The sequence below is a fragment of the Strigops habroptila genome, chromosome 3 (genome assembly GCF_004027225.2).
Source record: "Strigops habroptila isolate Jane chromosome 3, bStrHab1.2.pri, whole genome shotgun sequence".
Taxonomy (NCBI): Eukaryota; Metazoa; Chordata; class Aves; order Psittaciformes; family Psittacidae; genus Strigops; species Strigops habroptila.
The window spans coordinates 15,025,674-15,046,048 of NC_044279.2; the positions used below are offsets into that span (position 1 = coordinate 15,025,674).

At 35.9% G+C, this 20,375-nt stretch overlaps 1 protein-coding gene across 1 annotated transcript in view; it reads right to left on the reverse strand.

The window, feature by feature from the left end:
• COG5 (component of oligomeric golgi complex 5) overlaps positions 1-20,375 on the reverse strand; it is a 178,590-nt gene that overhangs the window by 29,056 nt on the left and 129,159 nt on the right. The window contains exons 11-14 of the mRNA XM_030480895.1: positions 17,501-17,582; positions 14,968-15,172; positions 13,638-13,799; positions 12,077-12,176 (exon numbers count right to left, since the gene is read on the reverse strand). Coding sequence (XP_030336755.1) covers positions 12,077-12,176; positions 13,638-13,799; positions 14,968-15,172; positions 17,501-17,582 — 549 coding nt within the window. The remainder of the gene's footprint in view (positions 1-12,076; positions 12,177-13,637; positions 13,800-14,967; positions 15,173-17,500; positions 17,583-20,375) is intronic.

The window sequence follows — 20,375 nt, forward strand, 5'->3', positions numbered from 1 at the left end:
TAAATCCAGCTCCTTTAAGGTATCTCAGAGAATCCTAAGCCTAAACCACTCAGAATCATTTGTATTTGACAATTTTTCAGACTCAAGTTTTTCCAGCTAGCCCAAGTTTGAGAAAGATTTCAAGGACAATGTGTGTTGATCCTGATACCTCTGACTTTACGAGTGTACTGAATTTTTCATGCTTGCCAAATTAGTGTCTGAATGATTAATTATATTTTATATGTCATCCCAATGGCTGTTGGTCCCAATCAACTACTGAGAATGCACCTCCAGAAGTGAAGAGCAGGCATCCATCCCCAAGACATATAAGACAGGTCCAACATGATAGGGTGATATTCACCTACACATAAAAAATATAATTAACTTATTTAATTGCCATCTGCCTTTTTTTGTATCAAGTCCAGGCGTTAACTGAGATTAGAATACTTCTACCCTGCAGAAGGTTATAAATGAGCCTCACATTGTCCAGCTCTCATTCGAGTTGATCCAAAACTGCAAAATTCCAAAGCCTTTACCATATCAACATATATATAACTAAATCTATTTTTGAATCATTAAATTTAATTTGGTATGAAATAACTTAGAGCACACTATAACAAAATACTGCGCAGATTGTGCAATCTCGCTTTTTCTACCTGTTAGCAAAATTACATCCTAGATCTAAAGACATCTTTTAAACACTTTCCCAGAAAGATAAAATGAAGTACATCATACTCTCAAAACCAGCCTTTAATGCTTGGATGATATTTTCCTGGAGTTTAGCCAGTATCTCTTTAAAAAAAAAAAAAAAAAAAGTAAAGAATCACACATTTGTTATGTGAGTCACGATCTAACCAGCAAAAGACAACATGAGAATGAAGAAAATGTTTCATGAAGTTATTTTTTAATGCAACTTTCTGCTCTAGATTTTTTCCATTTTTAAAAGTTTAAATACTTTTTAAAGTAACTTATCAGCTAGACATCTCGATGTATTCTCTGACCAATATAACTGGCTTCCTAATGACTGTTTTAACAAAATTCTTCTGATCTTTCCATTAAAAAAAGTAATTACAAAACCTTAGCTGACTTATTATTTTTAAATTAGACCTACTGCCATCTTTAGCTTTTATTACAGTACAGTGAAATAGTAATTATTCTGAAATTATTTTAGCATATAATAGCCTCCCACGTATTCTATTTAAATACCTATTAATGAATTCTTTTAATGTGCCAAATATTGAATTCATATTTTGGGGGTCTCTCATTTAAATAGCATAGATATAAGTTTTTCAATGACAGTAACACCATGTCTTCAAGATACTGGTATAATACAATTAATTCACATTATCTCCAAAAGAAGTGAGGAAAATACGATCTTTCACATTACTTACACCATCGTAACTGACCCGTTATTTACAGAAAACCTTTCCCAAAGTGCCATTTCACTACAGTTCTTGATGATTTGTGAGCCTATTACGTTTCATGCTTCCATCCAAAGTTCACAATATTCGACATTTAGACAGGAGGACTAGATACGTTTGCCTGGAACTGTCAGACAAATCTCATTGTTGGAAAATGTCCTGAATAGTGATTCACTCACAAATGAAAGCTCACAATTCAATATAACATCACCTAATCCAAGACATGAATTCTTATAAGATCACATAGTAAAAAAGGCAATCAGAAATTCACTTTATATCATTACAATGAGAATTCATCATGCTTTTCCATTCAAAATCATCACAGGTCTCACAAATTTGATCGAGTTTAAATCTGGTGCCAAAATTCCAGTGTATGAACAGTATCTTCCCTTCACTGGAAGAATCTTATTCCAGGGAATCTTTTCTCTCTCCCCCTTCCACCCTGTTCTCCCTACTTTGTTCAATTATTCATCTAGTTAAATTTAGCTATGTCAGATAAGAGGATAGTGGACAAAAAAACAGCGACACAGATACTCCAAATCTCATAGTTATGTCAGTAAAGATTCAGTAAACATCCCAAAGGAGATGCAGCTCACATCTGTTTTCTTGCTACTATAGCATATTTCACCTGGGAAACTTCTATAAATTAAATGAGAAAAACAGTGTCTTTGGTTTGTGTAAGGCACGTTTCTCCTTAGGAATATGTATGACTAAAGCCAACCCAACAAACGATTTCATCCATAAGTGAGGTCTTAATTTTTTTCACTTCTCTAAGAAGAAACCAGAATTATAGCCCTCTTAGATCAACATCTTTCCCCTTGCAACACATTATTTTTCCTTGCTACTGCACAGACAGGGGCACAACTGGTGAAGAACTTGTTTAGTCCAGCCCCTCTGCCTTTTCCTAGTCAACCTCTAAGTATAGAACGAGATTCAGAAAATATTCCTATCTCCATGATACTCAGAGAAAACTAAGAACTGATCCTTCTCATCCACCTGTTACATCATTTTATATTTATCATTTTAGCTTTTAAATCTCACTTTTAGCATATTTGCTCGCATTTTGCTTTTCTTAACATTTTCACCGATTGAACCAAGACGTTTCAATATAGTCTCTGGACCAGTTATAATACACTTAGCCTTTTAGATTCTGGACAAAAATATGCCATTCATATTGCTTATCATCTAAATAACCCACTGAAAACAGCTTATTTAAATCTTCATTCCCCTGATCAAGTATGACAGACAGTTTTTCTTCTATAAATGACATTACAAAAATTCCTTGTGAAGATGCTGTCTCTTTCTCAGCTCAGAGTTTAAGCTGAATCAATTGTTATTTTTCTATTCCTCCTGGCATTCTAGCATTTTCTTTCCTCATACTTTTTATTGCAACAACGTTTACAAGGTACGAAGAAGCATTAATAAATTACAGATTGTTTTTAAACAGTAAAAACATAACCCAGAATCACAGCACATTTAATTGTAATCTCAGGAAGAGATATCCTGGAAGATCTGTGAAGCCATGGCATGACAGAATTACGCTTTCAAAACTACCTCACCAAAACCAAACAGAAGACTATTTTCTATTGACTACCCTATGTCGGATGCACCATAAACCCATAAAGAAATAATGAAAAAAAATCAAGACTCATCTGCCACAATATCACAAATCATTATGATGACGGGATGGATGTGTAGAAAGTTGAGATCTATTTTAAACCCCAGTAATCACAAAGTAGTTTTTAAACATACTCAAAGGGAAGGATAAGAAGATAAAATCTTCTTTTTTGAAGAAAATTTGAAAGACAAAAATAAATTTTCTAGTTGTGTTGTGAGACAAACATGAGCTGTTTTCTCACAGTTTGCCTCTTTAAACTCAAAAAATCTCCCAAATAATCTATTCCAACTATGAATGGCTAGCTAGGGGACCAGAGACATTTAATAAGGAGATATTAACTCTGAATATCCACTAAAAGTGGAAAATTGAAAAGATCATTATGGGTAACTGCAAAAGATTAAGCCACCCAAGCAGCATTACAGAACACAACAGTAGCTGATGATGTAAGTAATGCAGAATTTGGAATCTTGCACCTGCAAATCACAAGTTCAAATATAAACTGGATTGAAGGACAATAAGAGATGAATTGCTTATCTCAGTTTCAGTCCTAGTGGAAAGTGGGCATTTATTAAAATCCTCATAATGTATCACTGACTGACAATCTTATTTGAAGCCTCAGGAAGAAGACCTGTGATTGAAAAGATCTGAGAGAAGAGAAAATCATCTTTAAAAATGATTCCTACAGAGTAGAGACATAGCACAATGGCAGAATAATGCACTGAGCCATACAAGTTTTGTGGGCAATACTAAAAATAATTTAAGAACAACTGCAGAGAGCTGACTTTCCATTGTATATATTTTGATGCTAATCTTATGTAATGCATTTGGTGCTGATCAGCATTACAAAGATCTGTGCTCTAAAAATATCTGAACATGACAGATAGATAGATGCTCCTCAGCCTATATCTCCATCCATTACACTCACTAAAAATAGAATATTAAATTACAGAAGTGGTTGGTTGCACTGGCATCCAGAAAGATGTCATCTGAGTTGGCTCAAAGAAATATTTGGCTACCCAAGGAAAGTGTCGAACTCCTGAGAAGAGTTAATATCCAAGAGTTTTCTTGCACCCCTTCAGCAGTATTTGGAGTTACCGACTAGCCGCAACACCACAGACAACTGTGCTCTTTTCAAGGTTTTCAATGTTATTTGAAAATAAATCGAGTATGGCTGACAAGCATTACAGATAGAAAAACATGTTTAGAAAAGCATATCCTTTGAAGCTCTGGCAATCTAAGAAAATCTTAAGACCAAAAGCAATGTTACTATAGAAGCATTTCCTAACTTTTGCCTTACAGAGATTTATTTACATCTGAAATAAGAAAGTATGAATTCCAGATGCAAGAAAAAAAATCACCCTGATCTGTCAGCATTTTAAGCTTCCTCTTGAACAGATTTCGCGCATTGCTCTCATTCAGTCTCATTCACATACTAGCTACACCCATAGCAGTAAATTGAACAGCACCAGGAAAGGTTCCTGGATCTGGTATGTGATCATCTGTACCGCTAAGCTGTTAGGACAGTCATTAGCAAGTTTGTGGCCTGCACCAACAACTCCTCTCCCAAATAATCTCCATCCATGGCTCAGGAGAGGCAATATTGCAGAGGCTGTCCCCAACAGGGCATGGGCAGGCAGCCACGTGCTCTGGGGAAGAGAAGCCTTGCCAGCTGCAAGGCAGGCTGTCCTGCACACGCTGGCCATGGTGCTCAGCATTGCCCTGGCACCTGCTGCTGACTAGCACAGACAGTACTGTTAGTCCCATGTTGGAGACTGAGAGGGTTCACAGCTAAGATAGCAAATTAAGTCCTGAGTGTCAGTCATAAACCTTTACTGACCTTGTACTCTCAACTGAGAGGCAGACATTAGCATAAACATCAGAGTGACAGTGTGAAGCAATTTAATACACAGCCTTTCTGCAGCTAAAACAGACGTGCTTTGCTGATCCTTGAAGTGAGGCCAACACTACTCAGAAAAAGCCTCGATATAAATTTGCCTTCAGACAAGATGAGACCAAGCTCATCTTTTTACTCACATTTACATATTTATTTACTCACATTTTTTCCTTCCACACCTATCTGCTGTTTCAAACGCAAATACAGACCATTCGGGGACAAACAGAGAGTGATCAGGATATATCTGCATTTGACTCCAATGGAAGGGTTGAAACAACAATGAATTGTTAAGGTTTTCTACTTCTTATGCTCCTTTTTGGTATCTACTTTCTTAAACAATAATGCACTAAAAACATCTGTCATCAAGTACATATTATTCATCATTATGACAGATAATACTTTACAATAACATAATCCCAGTTACGATATTTAGCACCAGTTATTGTAAAGCAGACCTCAGTAAACTCTCATAACAAATAATGTTTAGAAATAATGTACATTAGTTTTAATCATAGAATTTTAATGTTAGAGTCACTTTGCATTTAAACATTAATCCAATTAAATATTTAGAATTGTTTCACAAGATCTGAAATCCAGTTTCACCATTGCATTGAAAAAAACACTACCAGGCTAAATCAAAGTGCTTCCCAGTTACTTCCCAAGAACCTTTTTGTACTTGGCAGAGTACCTGCATATTACTTCTGATGTTACTGCTCTAGTACTCTGCGACTGGTACACTTTCTAAAACCATGCATAACATTACATAACTCAGATATATAGTTAAGTAAATGTAAATAAATCTCAATATACTACTGAGATCCAGGATAGTGAGAAAGAGGCTGCCTACTCTCTATCACAGATCTCATCTCATGCTGACTTCTCCCCTGAAAACAACCCAGAACCTAAAAACCTCATTCACCAAAGAAAATCCATACAGATTTCTTGGTCCACTGCTTATAAGATCAGAATAGCACATTCTCTCTCATTTTGCCTTTTGATATGTCCAGTACCAGAGGTCTTCCACCTGTGCATCATGTCCTGCCCTTTGAGGATATGGGACAATTATTTGTACCTTGGTGCGGGGATTCTAATTTTTGAGGCACTTACATCTTTTCTTCAATCTCAAAATTCACTTCTATTACTGGGTCTTTAGCAATTTAACTTTGAAAATTTAACTTTGAATGTTTAAAGAGGGTAGATTTCGATTAGATACTAGGAAGAAGTTCTTCACTATGAAGAAGTGGTGAGACACTGGCACAGGTTGCCCAGAGAAGCTGTGGCTGCCCCATTCCTGGCAGTGTTCAAGGCCAGGTTGGACAGGGCTTTGAGCAACCTGGTCTAGTGGAAGGTGTCCCCGCCCACGGCAGGGGGTTGGAACTGGATGAGCTTTAAGATCCTTTCCAACCCAAACCATTCTGTGATCCTATGAAATATATAAAATACACCAAGTGTTACCTTATGTTTTCTTAAGGAGGTCAAGGAAGAATTCTTCAAAACGCCAGAAAGGACTGTGCTCTCTGTACAGTGCTTAAAAATTTCCAAGTGGCTTACACTAGGCAAATTTGCTATCAAAAAATCCCACAACCACTGCCCAGGATAAAATCCTGATGAGAAGCCAAGCCTCTATCATGAGCTGTGGGCAAAGGATAGGTTAGTAGCTCCCCCAGAACTCCACCCAGACCCTGTATTTCAGGCCTCTACTTCATTCATCAACTTTAGCAAGATGTATGACACAAGTCCAACCACATTTAGTTAAGGAAATAAAAAAGAATGAACTCAAAATCTCTATTTCCTTCCTCCCTCATTTCACCCACTCTCCTTCTCCATCTTCTGAGTGCTTCCTCTTTACGACTGCTTACAAGTCTGCCAGTCTCCATTATATCATCTGCCTGCAGCCTCTTGTCTGTTGGAAAGATCCCTTCTTTAGACAAACTTTTCTGAAACATATTACTCCATAAAATACAATATTCCATATTTAGGAACCTCTCCAACTATAGGTAATCACAGCTCCCACTGATTTTAGCCTTACCTACCCTAACTTTAGGATAAATCTGCCTTGTATGATATAGCCATGCAGATTCTTGCTTTGCCTGTACTTTAAGCAGAAATGAACTTGCTCTGCTCATGCTCCAGGTTGAATGAGTGTGTTGTGCTCAGCAAGGTTTCAAGGCTGAGCTGGTCACCCTGGCCTGAAGTGGAGCTAAGATGTGCCCTGCCATCTGGGAACACAGCAGAGTGAGTTTGTGTTTGCCTAAATCGTACCAATATATATCCACATGTAAAAATGTTTTTTTAATTTGATCCAACAGAAGTTGCCAGCATAATCACCCCACCTGCTCTTGAAAAGCAAGTGGGCAAACTGATTTTTACAATCCTGCCTGTGCACATCATGCTTTGCTTGTTTATTGGCCAAAACATACCAGGCCACTGTCTCTTGCAGTGATGCTTTATAAGTGGGAGAAGGCAGCAAGACAGCCTCCACAAGAAAGGAAGGATTGCTGTGGGACTCTGACTGCAACTAATAAAGACAGTCTGACAGGATGACTGTAACTCTAGGGAGGAAACTAGTAGAGGTCTCCAGGTTCAAAAAGTAGTAAAATTGCATATTCTCTAAACAGCTGCATTTTCATGTTCATAGCACAACACATTTCATCTATGTGCATTTGGTGGGTGTGTTAGTGTATTTCAATCCACCCACATGCCAAGCTGAGCAGAAATAGCACAAAAGTAAGAGAACATACAGTACTTCAATTCAGGTAACTAAAATCATCACTATAAAAGCAGAAAGAATGCCACAAAAATCCCAACAATAAATATTGTTTGAAATAGTCCTGTGCTGGAAGGGAATAGACTAGATGACCAAATAGGGCTCTTCCATCTTCAATCTCTATGAGGACAATGGATCTTGCAATTGATTTTTCTGCTTTTTGGCAAAACTATGATTTTGTAAACTTTTAGAGCTTTTAACCCTCAATGTTTCATGACTTCTCTTTGCAAGACATCCAGTTCTAAGTATCAGTACGAGAAATAGCTCCAATTAGCAGTCAAACCAAAACAGTGACTGCAAAGTTGCAACAAAGAGATTTTTAATTATGAAAAAAATCACAACATTTCGATTACCTTTAAATATCAGTTCAGTAAATGACAAAAATACAGGTAATTAACCGGGGAAATACAGTTTTGTCTCACTTTCAATCCACAAGTGACTATAATTTTCATTTTTATACAAATAAATGAGAAATCTGATTTAAAGTAGCATAGGAACAAAAACAAACACAAATTTAAAAGATTGCTTCATGGCAAATTCTGCAATCAACCAGGCATCTTTTCCAAAAATTGACAGCCGAAATCTGCTCACTTCTTACTACGGAAGATTACAGCAGAGCATTACCTTAAAGCAGTAGTCTTCAAAGTGAGGTGTGTGCATCACAGGGTTTATGCAAGACAACCCACTGGAGAGCAGGAAATAAAAATCAGAACTTCAATAGTACATGTATATAATTTATAAGTAAATAGGGAGGTGCATGCTCAAAAAATTTATACTGATACGTATGCATGACCAAAAAAGTTTAGAGACCACTGTCCTAGAGGATCCTGACATGCAGTTACTGCTGCCATATCAAAGGCATCTAATGAAAATGTTGAGATACAAGCTGTCTTTTATACCTTTTCTCAACTATCAGTTATACAAATGGGTAAAAATTTCTCTAGGAGGCAGATTTGTGAGCTTCTGTCTTTTGTTAAGCAGTACGGATTCTTAAAAAACCTCAAAATTACTCAACTTTGTTTTCAGGAAATGCATTTTACTGGTTTCTCATTAATCTCTTTGCTCCACCTTACTTACTGTCAACACCTGATGAACGGGCCAATATTCCTTAATTGGCCGTTAAACAAGAACACATGTTGTACGTGTCAATCAAGACAGGTAACTTTAGTTATTTGCAAATGGGAATGGATGACCCCTGTGGAACACTCTTCAATCAAGGAGAAAGGTTAGTGTTCTTTTTTAGTGTTCTTTTTTTTTTTTTGTCTAGGCTACCTCACTTGTATGAAAAAGTGGCTAGCGGACAAAATCTGGCTCGGTAAGCCCCTATTATGTTAAAAAGCAAGCGATGGATTACAATGTAGAAATGCAGAAGAGGAAAGTTTTTGCTCTTAACCAAAATGCAATGATCAAATTTGTTAATATCTCTTCCAGTATGGAATGAAAAGGATGTAGAAATGGTAACTAAACTGAAATCTTGGTGGTGAAGCTGAAAGGTAATACTCTTAAATTAACAGAAATATTTGTTTTTTAATTTAGTGTAATGTATAATTATCCCTTGAACCTCTATGGTAAGAACATCTGCAATTATACTGAGTGAAATTAGAACAACAATTCTGAATGCTTCATGGCATACACCAAGCACATCAAGCATCAGCAAGCGGTTAGCTAAAGATTCACCCAACAGCTGAATATATCTATCTACTGCTCACTAAGGGTTATTTATATCTTCTTTGAAATCATTTGAACTGCTTAATACAAGAATAGATCTCAGGCACAGCAACAGCTAGTTCGTGGTGTGGGGAAAGCTGAAAACCAAAAGCCAGCAGTGTACAAAGTCACACGTAACACAAACACATGTTTTGGATTTACAGGAAGAGGCCATTTTTTCTTACTTTGTTTTTGCTTTAGTACTACATGTACAGATTGCTGGAAGCTGCTTTTACTCACATGTAAAATCTTTGAGTCTTAAATAACACTTTCCTTGATATTTGTCCTATCTAAAGCTAACTGGAGAAACATCAATGAAATCTCAGTGAACTGCCATTTATTTTGTTCTGAAATTGAATAAGTAAAACCCCTGACATCAGAATGTCTCAACATTTTTATGACTGCAAATTTCATTTTTTCACTGTTCAATTCTACCTGCAATATTACAACAGCATTAAAAAAAAAAAAAAATCTAATGACTCTTAAATGCAACCCCTCCACAATCTTCCTTCACTGAGAATTCTGAGATTCTATTGTTTACTTTTAATTTGGAAGAGAACTCGATTGTGAATTTCTCCAGGAAATTATATTTCCATCTTTAGCACTGCTCTACCACAGCCATCAGAAATAAAGTATCTGAGCGGAAATGTTACATGGTCACCCTTCTCAGCTTTAGAAAGCTATCCTTGCAGGCTGGATTGCAAGACTGAATTAAGATTGCATTCTTGGCTACACCACTAAAACATAATGAAACAGTGCTGTCTGACATAGCTCCTGTTCTACATATGGTACACATTTCAGGCTCAATCTGTCTGCCCCAAAACAGGTATAAAAAGAAGTTAAAATGTTCTAGATTATATCCACAAGCCTGGCATAAGCATGGCACGTGACAAGCAGGAGAGCCATGCCCTTCTGGAGAGGTGGGTGGAAGCAAGGCATGATATTTTAGCACTTTAAATATTGCACTACACATCCATGCCTTGGCAACTGCGCTGAGCCCTTCCAGGTCTTAATTTTATAAAAAGTATATCAGTAAGGAGAACAAAAAAAAAGTAATAAAACATAGCTGTGCAATACATAGCTGATACTGGTTTACAATTTGCAGGTATATTCTTGAAGGACATTTACGGTCATTCTGCCAGTATGACTAATCCTGTCAGTTTTTCAAAGTTTTATTTTCAGCTGCCAAATTCAAGAAGTTCAGACTCCCTCTTTACTCCTACATTCTTTTAGTTCAAGGTCAGCTAATACAAAGCCACAAATCATATACTTGTCAGCTTATTTCCACATATCCTTTTTTTTTTAAGGGTTTCTTAAGAATTTGCTGTCCGGCTGATCACAAAATGATGTACACTTTTGAACAAGCCACTGGCCAGGTTCAAACTCTAACAGAGATGATGAGCACAATAGACTCTGGTGCTTTCACAGTTACAGCTGTTAGATCTTTTTTTTCCCAGCTGAATGCCACTATTTGACACTACACTCCATGACAAACAGAGACATAAGTGTAATATTTTTTACTCATGATGACTCTTGCAACCTACTAAAAATCCTGATCTCTTTCAGGAGCAAATTTCACTCTGAAATTATGGAGCTACGATTCAATGTCTTTAAAAGAAGATCCAACTTAAGCACTACGCTCGTAATATATAGCAAAATAATGTAAACACATATTTTTATTTTAAATATTCTTTATGGCCTGCATGACTGTTTCACCTACCTTCCTCTTCCATACATTAGTTTGCAAACTCCCAATATAGTTCATCCAACAGTCAGGGTAAAGAAGGTATGCATTACTGAATTTCAATGTTTTTGAAGCTATTCACGCATAGCAGGTTTCTCAGAGGTAAACAGAGCCCATACTAACTTAATTGCTGCAACGTTTTGTAGCTGATCGTTACAAAAAATTGTAAGCAAGTACCCCTCTAAATGAAACATAGTAAATTAACGTCACTGGAGTCTGAGTTTGCTTTCAGAACTGATGTTGTTTAAATGAAAATCTTGTTTAGAAATACAAGTAGTCATTTCTTGTGGGTCTGCATGTTGCAAAAATTAATTTTCATCTCTTCAGAAGAAAAGCATTAAAAATTCACCAACAGACTTGATGAAAAAATTGTTGATCTTGAAAATTATTTTTTCATATGACAATGACATTCACTGTGCTACCCATTGGCTTTTGGGGGATCCTTATCCAAAGGATAAGGCTTTGGGGATCCTTCTTCTACTCAGATTAACACTAGATGATAGTGCATGGCAAATGACTGGAAGCATTTGACAAATGCAAATAAATCAAGGATCAGTTAAATATACGGCAAATAATAAATATATGGAAAAAATGTCCAGATTTTAACACCAGAAAGACAACATATCATGTAACTGATGAAATATCAAACATGGGTAAATATTAAACTGAACTGAATTGTTTCAATTTCACTTAACATTTATGATTTTGATTTTTTTAAATTCATATGGCAAATTTAATGTTGAGTGACACAGACAAGTTTTACTCTTTTCAATAGACTCTGTTTATCTGAAGGCAGAATTTAACTGAAAATGTTTCCAAGCACTATGAAAAGCCAGTTCCAAGGTTTTGTCTATCTAGATTGTTTTACTGTTATGTTGTAAATCTACAAAACCCAGAACATTGGACATTGAAAAACTTCAGTTTTTAGAAATTTAAAATTACTTACAAGCTGCTCAGACTTTACACCGTAGAGCTGAATGGTCTTTGCAACATTTTTTGCCACAGCTAAACTCAGGTCTGGATCAACAGCAGCCACATTTAGCTCACTGGAAGCAAAGATTACAAATCTTGATTAACAACTGAACAATGATGTATTTAATTGATAAAGAAATAACTAAGAACACATAGCTACATGGCATGCCAATTTAGAGAGAGTAGCACATACAACCAAGTCTTTCTACGCACTGTAATTCAGTTTACAATTTAGTAAGTCACTTGGGAATTTTATGTGCAGTGTTCCTATTCTACTAAAAATGAGCAAAGTTTAGGAATGACACTTCAGTATGAAATCACTATTAGTAAGCCATTCAAAAATATTGACTGCAATTAACTACATTCAAGCTTTGGCAGCAGCCTTCAAACATTACAGGTGAATACACAGTCATTCAACTCTGGAATTACATGAGCTGTGCAGAAATACCCAGGGGACGCCTTAGCTTGACACAACTAATAAGCTGTGTTTTAGGCAATCCTTTATAGTAACAGAGGCCCCAAAGGAATGACAGAGAACAAACGGAAGGAGGAAAAGACTTCTAAATCACTTCTAGTATTTCTTGTTCATGGAACCCCCCCAGATCTCCATCAGTTGGGACTGCATTCATAAATGCTCTACTGAAAACAGACAAGTACAAGGGCCATCCTGCTGCTACTGATAAGATTAACCTCTCCCAAGACCAGAGAGACTCTAGGCACCTTGACATAGGAATAACCTTCCCTGAGAACTCCAAAGGGCCACAAACATCATTATCTAAAGGTCACTCTGGAAAACTCAGCTGAAATTTCATCATTTTCATGTTGTTTTCCCTTCTCCTCTGCAAGGAGCAAAATAGCCATCAATAACCACACCAATAGGCATGTTCTCAGCATGTGCAACTCCCAGTCACAAGTACAGTGTCTATTTAATATTACACACACAGATACATTCACAACAGTCAATATTGCCCATCATTTTCAGACTGTATTAAACAGAGTAGTCCTTACCAAAACCTTACGAGAGAAAATACACCACTGCTAATTTAAGCATCTTATTTCACAAATGCTACCTGGAATAGTAGTCTTTATCTATTATCTTGCTGTTTCACTCCAACAGAATATTTACATCACGTATTATCACTTGCAGTCAAACAACCCTTGTCTTCCCTTTGACACAGTCAGAATAATAAAGACACCAGACATTTACAATATGTGTTAAGTTTCTCTTCCTAATGTTTTATAAGCTTAAACAGTTAAAACTTAAATTAAAATTCCAGTTATTCCAGAAAAAAAAATTAAAAAATAAAAAAACCTAATAATAAATTATAAGTAATAATAAAGAGGTGATTATCCTCATGTATTCAGCATTTATCCAGCCTCACTCTGAATACTGTGTGCAGTTCTGGACCTCACAATTTAAGAACCAGTTTCATAACTAATCAACCTTTTACTGATGAGGAAGTCTCATTTCTAAAATTGTTATGAGAAAAAAACATGTTGAAGATTACTTTTTACAATGTATTATATGTGCATACCTGGCTATAGTTTTAATAATGCTGTCAAGCTCGTCAGAAGAAGGAGGATTCCGACCTCCAGGAGGGAAAACAAGATTGATGGGGTCAAAGAGTCGAGATAAGGATTTTGACAAGTAAGCAGCTTCATACTGTTGCAGTGAATCTTTCAAGGCCTTTTCTGGACTGTAGGTTTAAGACAAAATTACCACATTTTAAATTAAAATACACAATAGCATTGAATCTTTCCAGACCATATGAACTTCAGGTTTGAACCTGGCTTTTCTTTCTGCTCTTTAAACTTATGCATTTGAAAAGATTTTGATCGTGTGTAACACCTTGCTTTTCACTTGAACCATGTAACAAGTCAGGGAGCAGTTCTATGTAGTTCAATACTGTTCTTAGCACTTTCTGTAAGACGTACATGGAATCCCTAATTCAAGGTGTTCTTGAGACAAACAGTGATAAAAACATCTGCAAAATATCAGCAAGATACCCAGAACTGCAATGAAAGACCTTTTCATATTCACATATTTCATTAGCCAGCGTGTAGTCAATGATACATTTAAAAACATGATATAAAGTATAAAATATACATTTAAAAAATAAAAACGTATGTCCCGGTGTAATTATGTATATAGAAAGATTCAACTAGAAAGACTCTTCTTAAATTTACCTTTAATAAGCTTTAGTCTTTAGTATTTCTATTTTTGAAAATAAGTAAGCAGTAGCTCTCAAACATTTTACTTCATTGTCAGAAGTTTGGTGAAACAAACTTTGCTTCCATTGAAGTGACTAAGTCTCCCACTGACTGCTCAGGTACGTATTTAAGCTAATATAAATCTCACATAAAATATTCATTTTATCTTACCTAAGTCTAGAAGTTCTAATAGACTTGATGAGCCTGTTTCTGTTTGATCTTTCTGATATCCACCACTCAGATAATGTTTATTCTACGATGTATAAACATAAAAACTGTGAATCATAACAAACTGAGCATTTGTCATGCTCCAATGATTGTGGTATAATTAAGAGAAAGCTACTGCTACACATACAAAACCAAATTTTCATCATTCTGCTTCTTTTCTTCACCCAAAGAGACAAAAAGATAAAACTAATTCAAAGACAGGGACCTCGTGAAAGATGAGACAATCCAACACTGTTAATTGCATAACCTAATGAAAATCCTACAGCTCTAAAATAGTATCAAAGTAATAACTGCAAGGAAAAAAAAAAAGCTTTTAAAATTTTCCCGCTCTGAAAATTTGAATTACACTAAGTTCTTAAAAATATTCTGTTTTCTTGCAAGCTGAAAAGCTTGACATTTTATTGCCTTAGAGTTCATAATACATACTCGTAGTCTTGGGTTTTTTGCATGAATATGTCCTGTGTATCTTCTTCCATTTGCTGTAGTTCAGCAAGAAGATCAGTAGTTCCACTTGTGTTAAAATTCCTCTGAATATTTTGACTATATTGTTGCAGGCGCTTCCACAAGTCATTATAAAGCCTCAGTAATTTAGGGTATTCTCCTTCAAAGGCTTGTTTCAAAAACATAGAGGCTGCAAAATAAAGCAGTAAACTATGCATCGCTAAGTTCAAAGTAATTTTTTGGTTCATATAAATATATAAACCTGCACCTTGCATTTATATAAATGAATTATATACAGTATTATCCTATCTTTAATATTAATAATATAATATTTATAATTAATTTCAAAGTGGCATGAATTATCACATTAAATGCAGTTGACAAAGGTACATATCTAAAGCACCAGCATAAAATCCACAATTGAAAGAAGGGACACAGAAAACTTATTTTGTACAATACAGATACTAATCATGGTTGTGATATGTGTAGTATCAAAGTTAATTATTAGTATTACCACTCATTTAACGCCCAAGTGTGATTAGAACACTTTAAATCTAGAGATTTTCTTACAAAAACTTGATGGGGGAAAAGTGTGGGGCTGTGCAACTTTGAAGATACCCATTTAAAATAGAGAAAGATATTTTCTATGAGCCACAGTCTTCAGAAATCTGATGTGGGAAGCATATGCATTTACACATACTTCTTAAAACAAGGTACTAAAATGCAATTCCTAAACTTGTCAAATAATGACAAAGCCAGCAAAAAACCAGCATTATTTTCAGCCTTGAAAGGCTTGCCACAAGTAACAGGAAATGAAAAAAATGTACAACTGTTTTAGCAACCACTGTTAATCTTGATCTAACATCACTCATACTTTATGGATTTCCCATTACATTAGGAGATTAACACTGCTCCACTCATTCATAGGTTTTTCAGGTTCCAGAAGTCTGCCCCATTTCACCCAGCCTATCCTTTCAACTCAAATATATTCTAATTTTGAATACTGGAGGATCCACATTTATTATCAAACACGGTTATTTTAGGTCACAAAGACTGTCCAAACCTCACAAAAGCAGAATATTAATATTATCAAACTTTGCAAACTGCCATCAATCCCTATTTTTACACTATTTTCCTGATATTGTCTAGTCTTCCCCTATATGATCCATGGGTCTGAGAGTGATGGCAGTGGATTCACTTACAATTTGTGTGTTGAAAAATTAACTGTCTCATACAGATGTGCCACTTAAATGAAAAAGTCTACTGGCTGTAAGCATTGTTTCCCCAAAACTCAGCTGTAGCAAAGTGAAAACATCATTCACAGTTCAAAAATCCAACCACTCCTTTGGGACATTTATATAAAAAACATGACTAAAAATCGTAAGTAATAAAATATTTTTAATAGCTGTCAGACAAAGTACTGCTGACAAAATGTAAGACAAAAAGTAAGTTCCCTTATTTCGGAAACATTGATTGATCCCATTAACTGATGTCACAATTTTACAATCTTAAAACTGAGTGCTGAAAACAGGTAGCACACGTTCGGTTTGAACATATGAGATCCTGGGTATGTACATACTGCTGTTGAACTAATGTGTAAGGCAAACAGTAAAATTAATATGTTTTAACACAAGATGAATACATTTTCTTTTGGGATCATCTAGTTACTTAGCAACCAAGCAACACGAATCAACCAGATAGTTCCTCAAAATCATATTGCTGCTAAAAAGCGTGGAAGGACCAAATTCTGAAGGGCCAATGCAACAGCTGAGATCACAAAGATAAATGCAGATCTTATGCACTTTATCTGTATGTGCAAAGGATTAACTTTAGACACTGTATACAAACATGAAGGATGTATTCATGAAAGCACCAAACTCACCTATGACCCAACTGCATGCTGCATTAGCATGTACCAGTAATAGTACTGTCTTACATTTATACATTATTTTTATTTAATATTCCTTGATTGTATCTGCTATTTACACATTACATATGTACAGAATATCGTGTATAGCCAGAACACCAACCATTCATATATATTTAGACAAAACACAATTCTGAAGAAACTCAACTCCTATTTATAAAGGTATCCAAAAACGTCTAAAATCAGATTTTTACTTGTGTTTAACAAGAAAAGACTGTAAGAACTGCTCTTCAAAATCAAATTACTATCTTTTAATTCGGCAAACCCACTCACTTTGGAAAGCATAATGTACCATTCCAGCCATTTTTTGACCCCTTCATAAAGTTGCAAAAATACATTTTTGTTATTAGATAATAAATACATAACGAAGCAGAAAACATTTAAATATTTCTTTCTGAAAATTCAACCACAGTTTAGGAGGATCAGCCTGTTGGTTTGGTTACAAACCCAAGTTTTAAATGCACAGACCTCGCACTGAGTGAACCACTGCTACAGTTCCAGTGGAGGAGATAATGAGCAAAGGGCTTACTAAAGTGAGAGATGCAAAACAACTATCGAACACATTACAAATCGTTTATTCTGAATACTTACAGTCTGTTGCTGACTGAAACTGAGAAGAAAGTGTCTGAGTTACTGCAGTCCAAAATTTGTACAAAATATCAGACTGGCCATCCTGATAGCAAGGGACAAAAGAAATACAAGTTTCAAAACACAGTCTTTTCAAAGAATCTTCAACAATGCAAATGCTTCCAGCCAAAGCTCTTCAACATCACGGAGAACAAAAACTAAGTAAATGAAGTCTGAGAAGTTTTCCCCAAGTTTGAAGCTAGAAAAAAAATATCGGAGAAAACAAAATAAAAGCTTCAGTCTTCTCTAAAATGGAGTATTTTCCTTCAAGTCTGAGAGAAATGCTCCCAGCTCTCTTGGGGCACAAGTGTAGATTGAAGCAGTAAACACCAGGAGCCGTGTTAGAAAACCTCTTTCACTACAGTGACCTTCATATTCTGAGGAGGTTCTCAGGCTTGCTACATCATGGCAATTACTGTTACTGCCATTACAACATGTTTGCAAACACCGACCAGGGACCAAAACCAGTGCACACTGCTCTGCTTCCCACAGAACAGTTTTCTGTTTCTAAAAACATAAAACACATGAAAATACAGTGAACCTCACAGCTGACTCCTCACCATCTTGTGTCAGCAGGGCTGGCTGTCAGAAGTGGAAACACAGTAGCATATTCTTGCAAAAAGGACATACAAGAAATAGCAGGCTGTTTTCTTACTCCCCCCATCATCTTGCACTTAAGCTCAAGCATTAAACCATGATATTGTTTTCTCTCTCTTTCACTTTCTTCCTGTCAGTGTGTCTGAGGTACAAAAAAAAATACAAGAGATGATGATGGGTTTCCTGTCCTGCCCACTAGCCAGATGGAAGGCTGATACTTTGAGGCTGTCCAGTGTTTCCATGGAAAGGGGAAGCTCACGCTGGACAGAACCACTTTCTTCATGGCATGGTATACATGTAATGTATTGACCCTACTGTATAAATTAACCTGTTTGACCGAATCACTAATGATAGTGATGATCAGAAAAAAGTGATCAGATGAAAAAGTGAAACAGCCAGCAGTGATGACAAATGTCAGGAATTCTAAGGCTCTTATGCTGGCACTTGGCTGTTTCTATCCTGGCTCACTCTGACACCTTCCAGGTTTTAAATCAAAGCACAACATTCACATCTAAAGATGTTAAGCAAAGGGCTCAACACTGAAATGGCTGTCAAAGGGGGGATGCATTTCCTCAGCTTTCCTTTTGGCACTGCCAGTGACTTCACTATGAGAAAAATGCAAACAAAAGCTTTTTTTTTTTTTGCAAACAGCCCTAGTTCTTGTTAATAACGCAAGCCCTTTCACAGTGTCAGTTCAACTTCTGCACTGCCCAGCACCACAAAGAGGAGGAGATTAGCTGTCAAATATAAAAGTCCAGCTACTCCAAATTGAATTACTACTTCAGATGAAAAAGGAAAAAATAAATGCAGTCTAATTGCTTGCATTGGCAAGTGAAGCAATGAAGGTTTTCAGAATGTCATTCATTAACATGGTACCACTGCATTCCACTAGAAGATCTGATAATTGTAAGGCTGCAACTTCAAGGTCAAGCAATTAAAAAACTATCATCTTAAAGAATTCATATAAAACCTGAAAATCTGCCAAAGGTGCACTGAGACACCTAAAAACAGACTAAAAAAAAAACCAAAACCAGGATTATCCAGTAGAATTCCTTCACAAATTCTGAGATTCGATAAGGAATTCATCCAACCCTACCCTTCATGTCTACAGATATTCAAAGAAAGATAAAATTTATGGGTCATGTGTTAAGAATCAAGAGAGAACATCTTTTATGCTGTTGGATTCATACTCACAAAATGTATGAGAAATAAGACAGAATACTGAAATAAACGAGGATGATGGAATCTCATTTTTGACATTTTTAACACTAATGGATTTAGAAACTGAAGCAATTTATTCTATAGTTATGTTTGTATTTTCTGTAAAACTGTACTTGATTTTCATAAATGGGCAAAGTAAAATTACAGTATCAGACAATGATTTGGAAGGAACACTGCATAAAATATCTTTGGGTTTTTTTGTAAATTTATTACTATAGCATAAATGTGAAATTACTCAGTTCCTCATTATACAGTTTCACATTTAAAACATGAAAACTACTATAAAACAAATGGCCTTTCACATCAACTATAGAGTAAATTAATTAGCTTTCATATTTTCTATCTGAACCTGGAACAGTGTTTGCCTATTCAGCATGGTAACTTAATTCAATTTCTAAATAATCTAATGGAGGTGGAAAAATACTTACGGAGCACTTTCAAACAACTTTTTTTCATTACTGTAATCACCATCTACACCTCTGTCATAGTCTCAGTAGAAAATGCAATTATTAAAGGGTCTCGAAAACAGACCTGAGTGCAGTCCCTTCGCATCAACATTTCTATCTTAACTGTCAGATTCAACAGGGTGACAAATAACAGTAACATATATGCGGCAATATTCAATGTTTTTGTGAAAATATAGAACTTTTGTATGTACCTATATATATACATATATAATATAAAGTCATACATACATACATATGTATGCACTCACGTAAACGTCTGTACAGTAGCCAGAGCTGTACAATTAAGCCTCTGCCCATCACCTTGTGTCCTCTGGCCTGAGTAAATGGTGTTCATTAACTGCATCAGCATCTTGTAGTGAAGGCCCTCACATCTCTGCTAACCAACTATATTATGTATGAGGAGAAAGAGATGGGAAAAGCTCTCTTATCTCACATGGAAAATTCAAGTAACATCTCATACTGATTGACTACTCAGTCAAAAATGTTTAGGGGAAAAAATGATTAATGCCCCAGTTTTGGACCAACTAAAACCACCATCTACGGAGTCATTACTG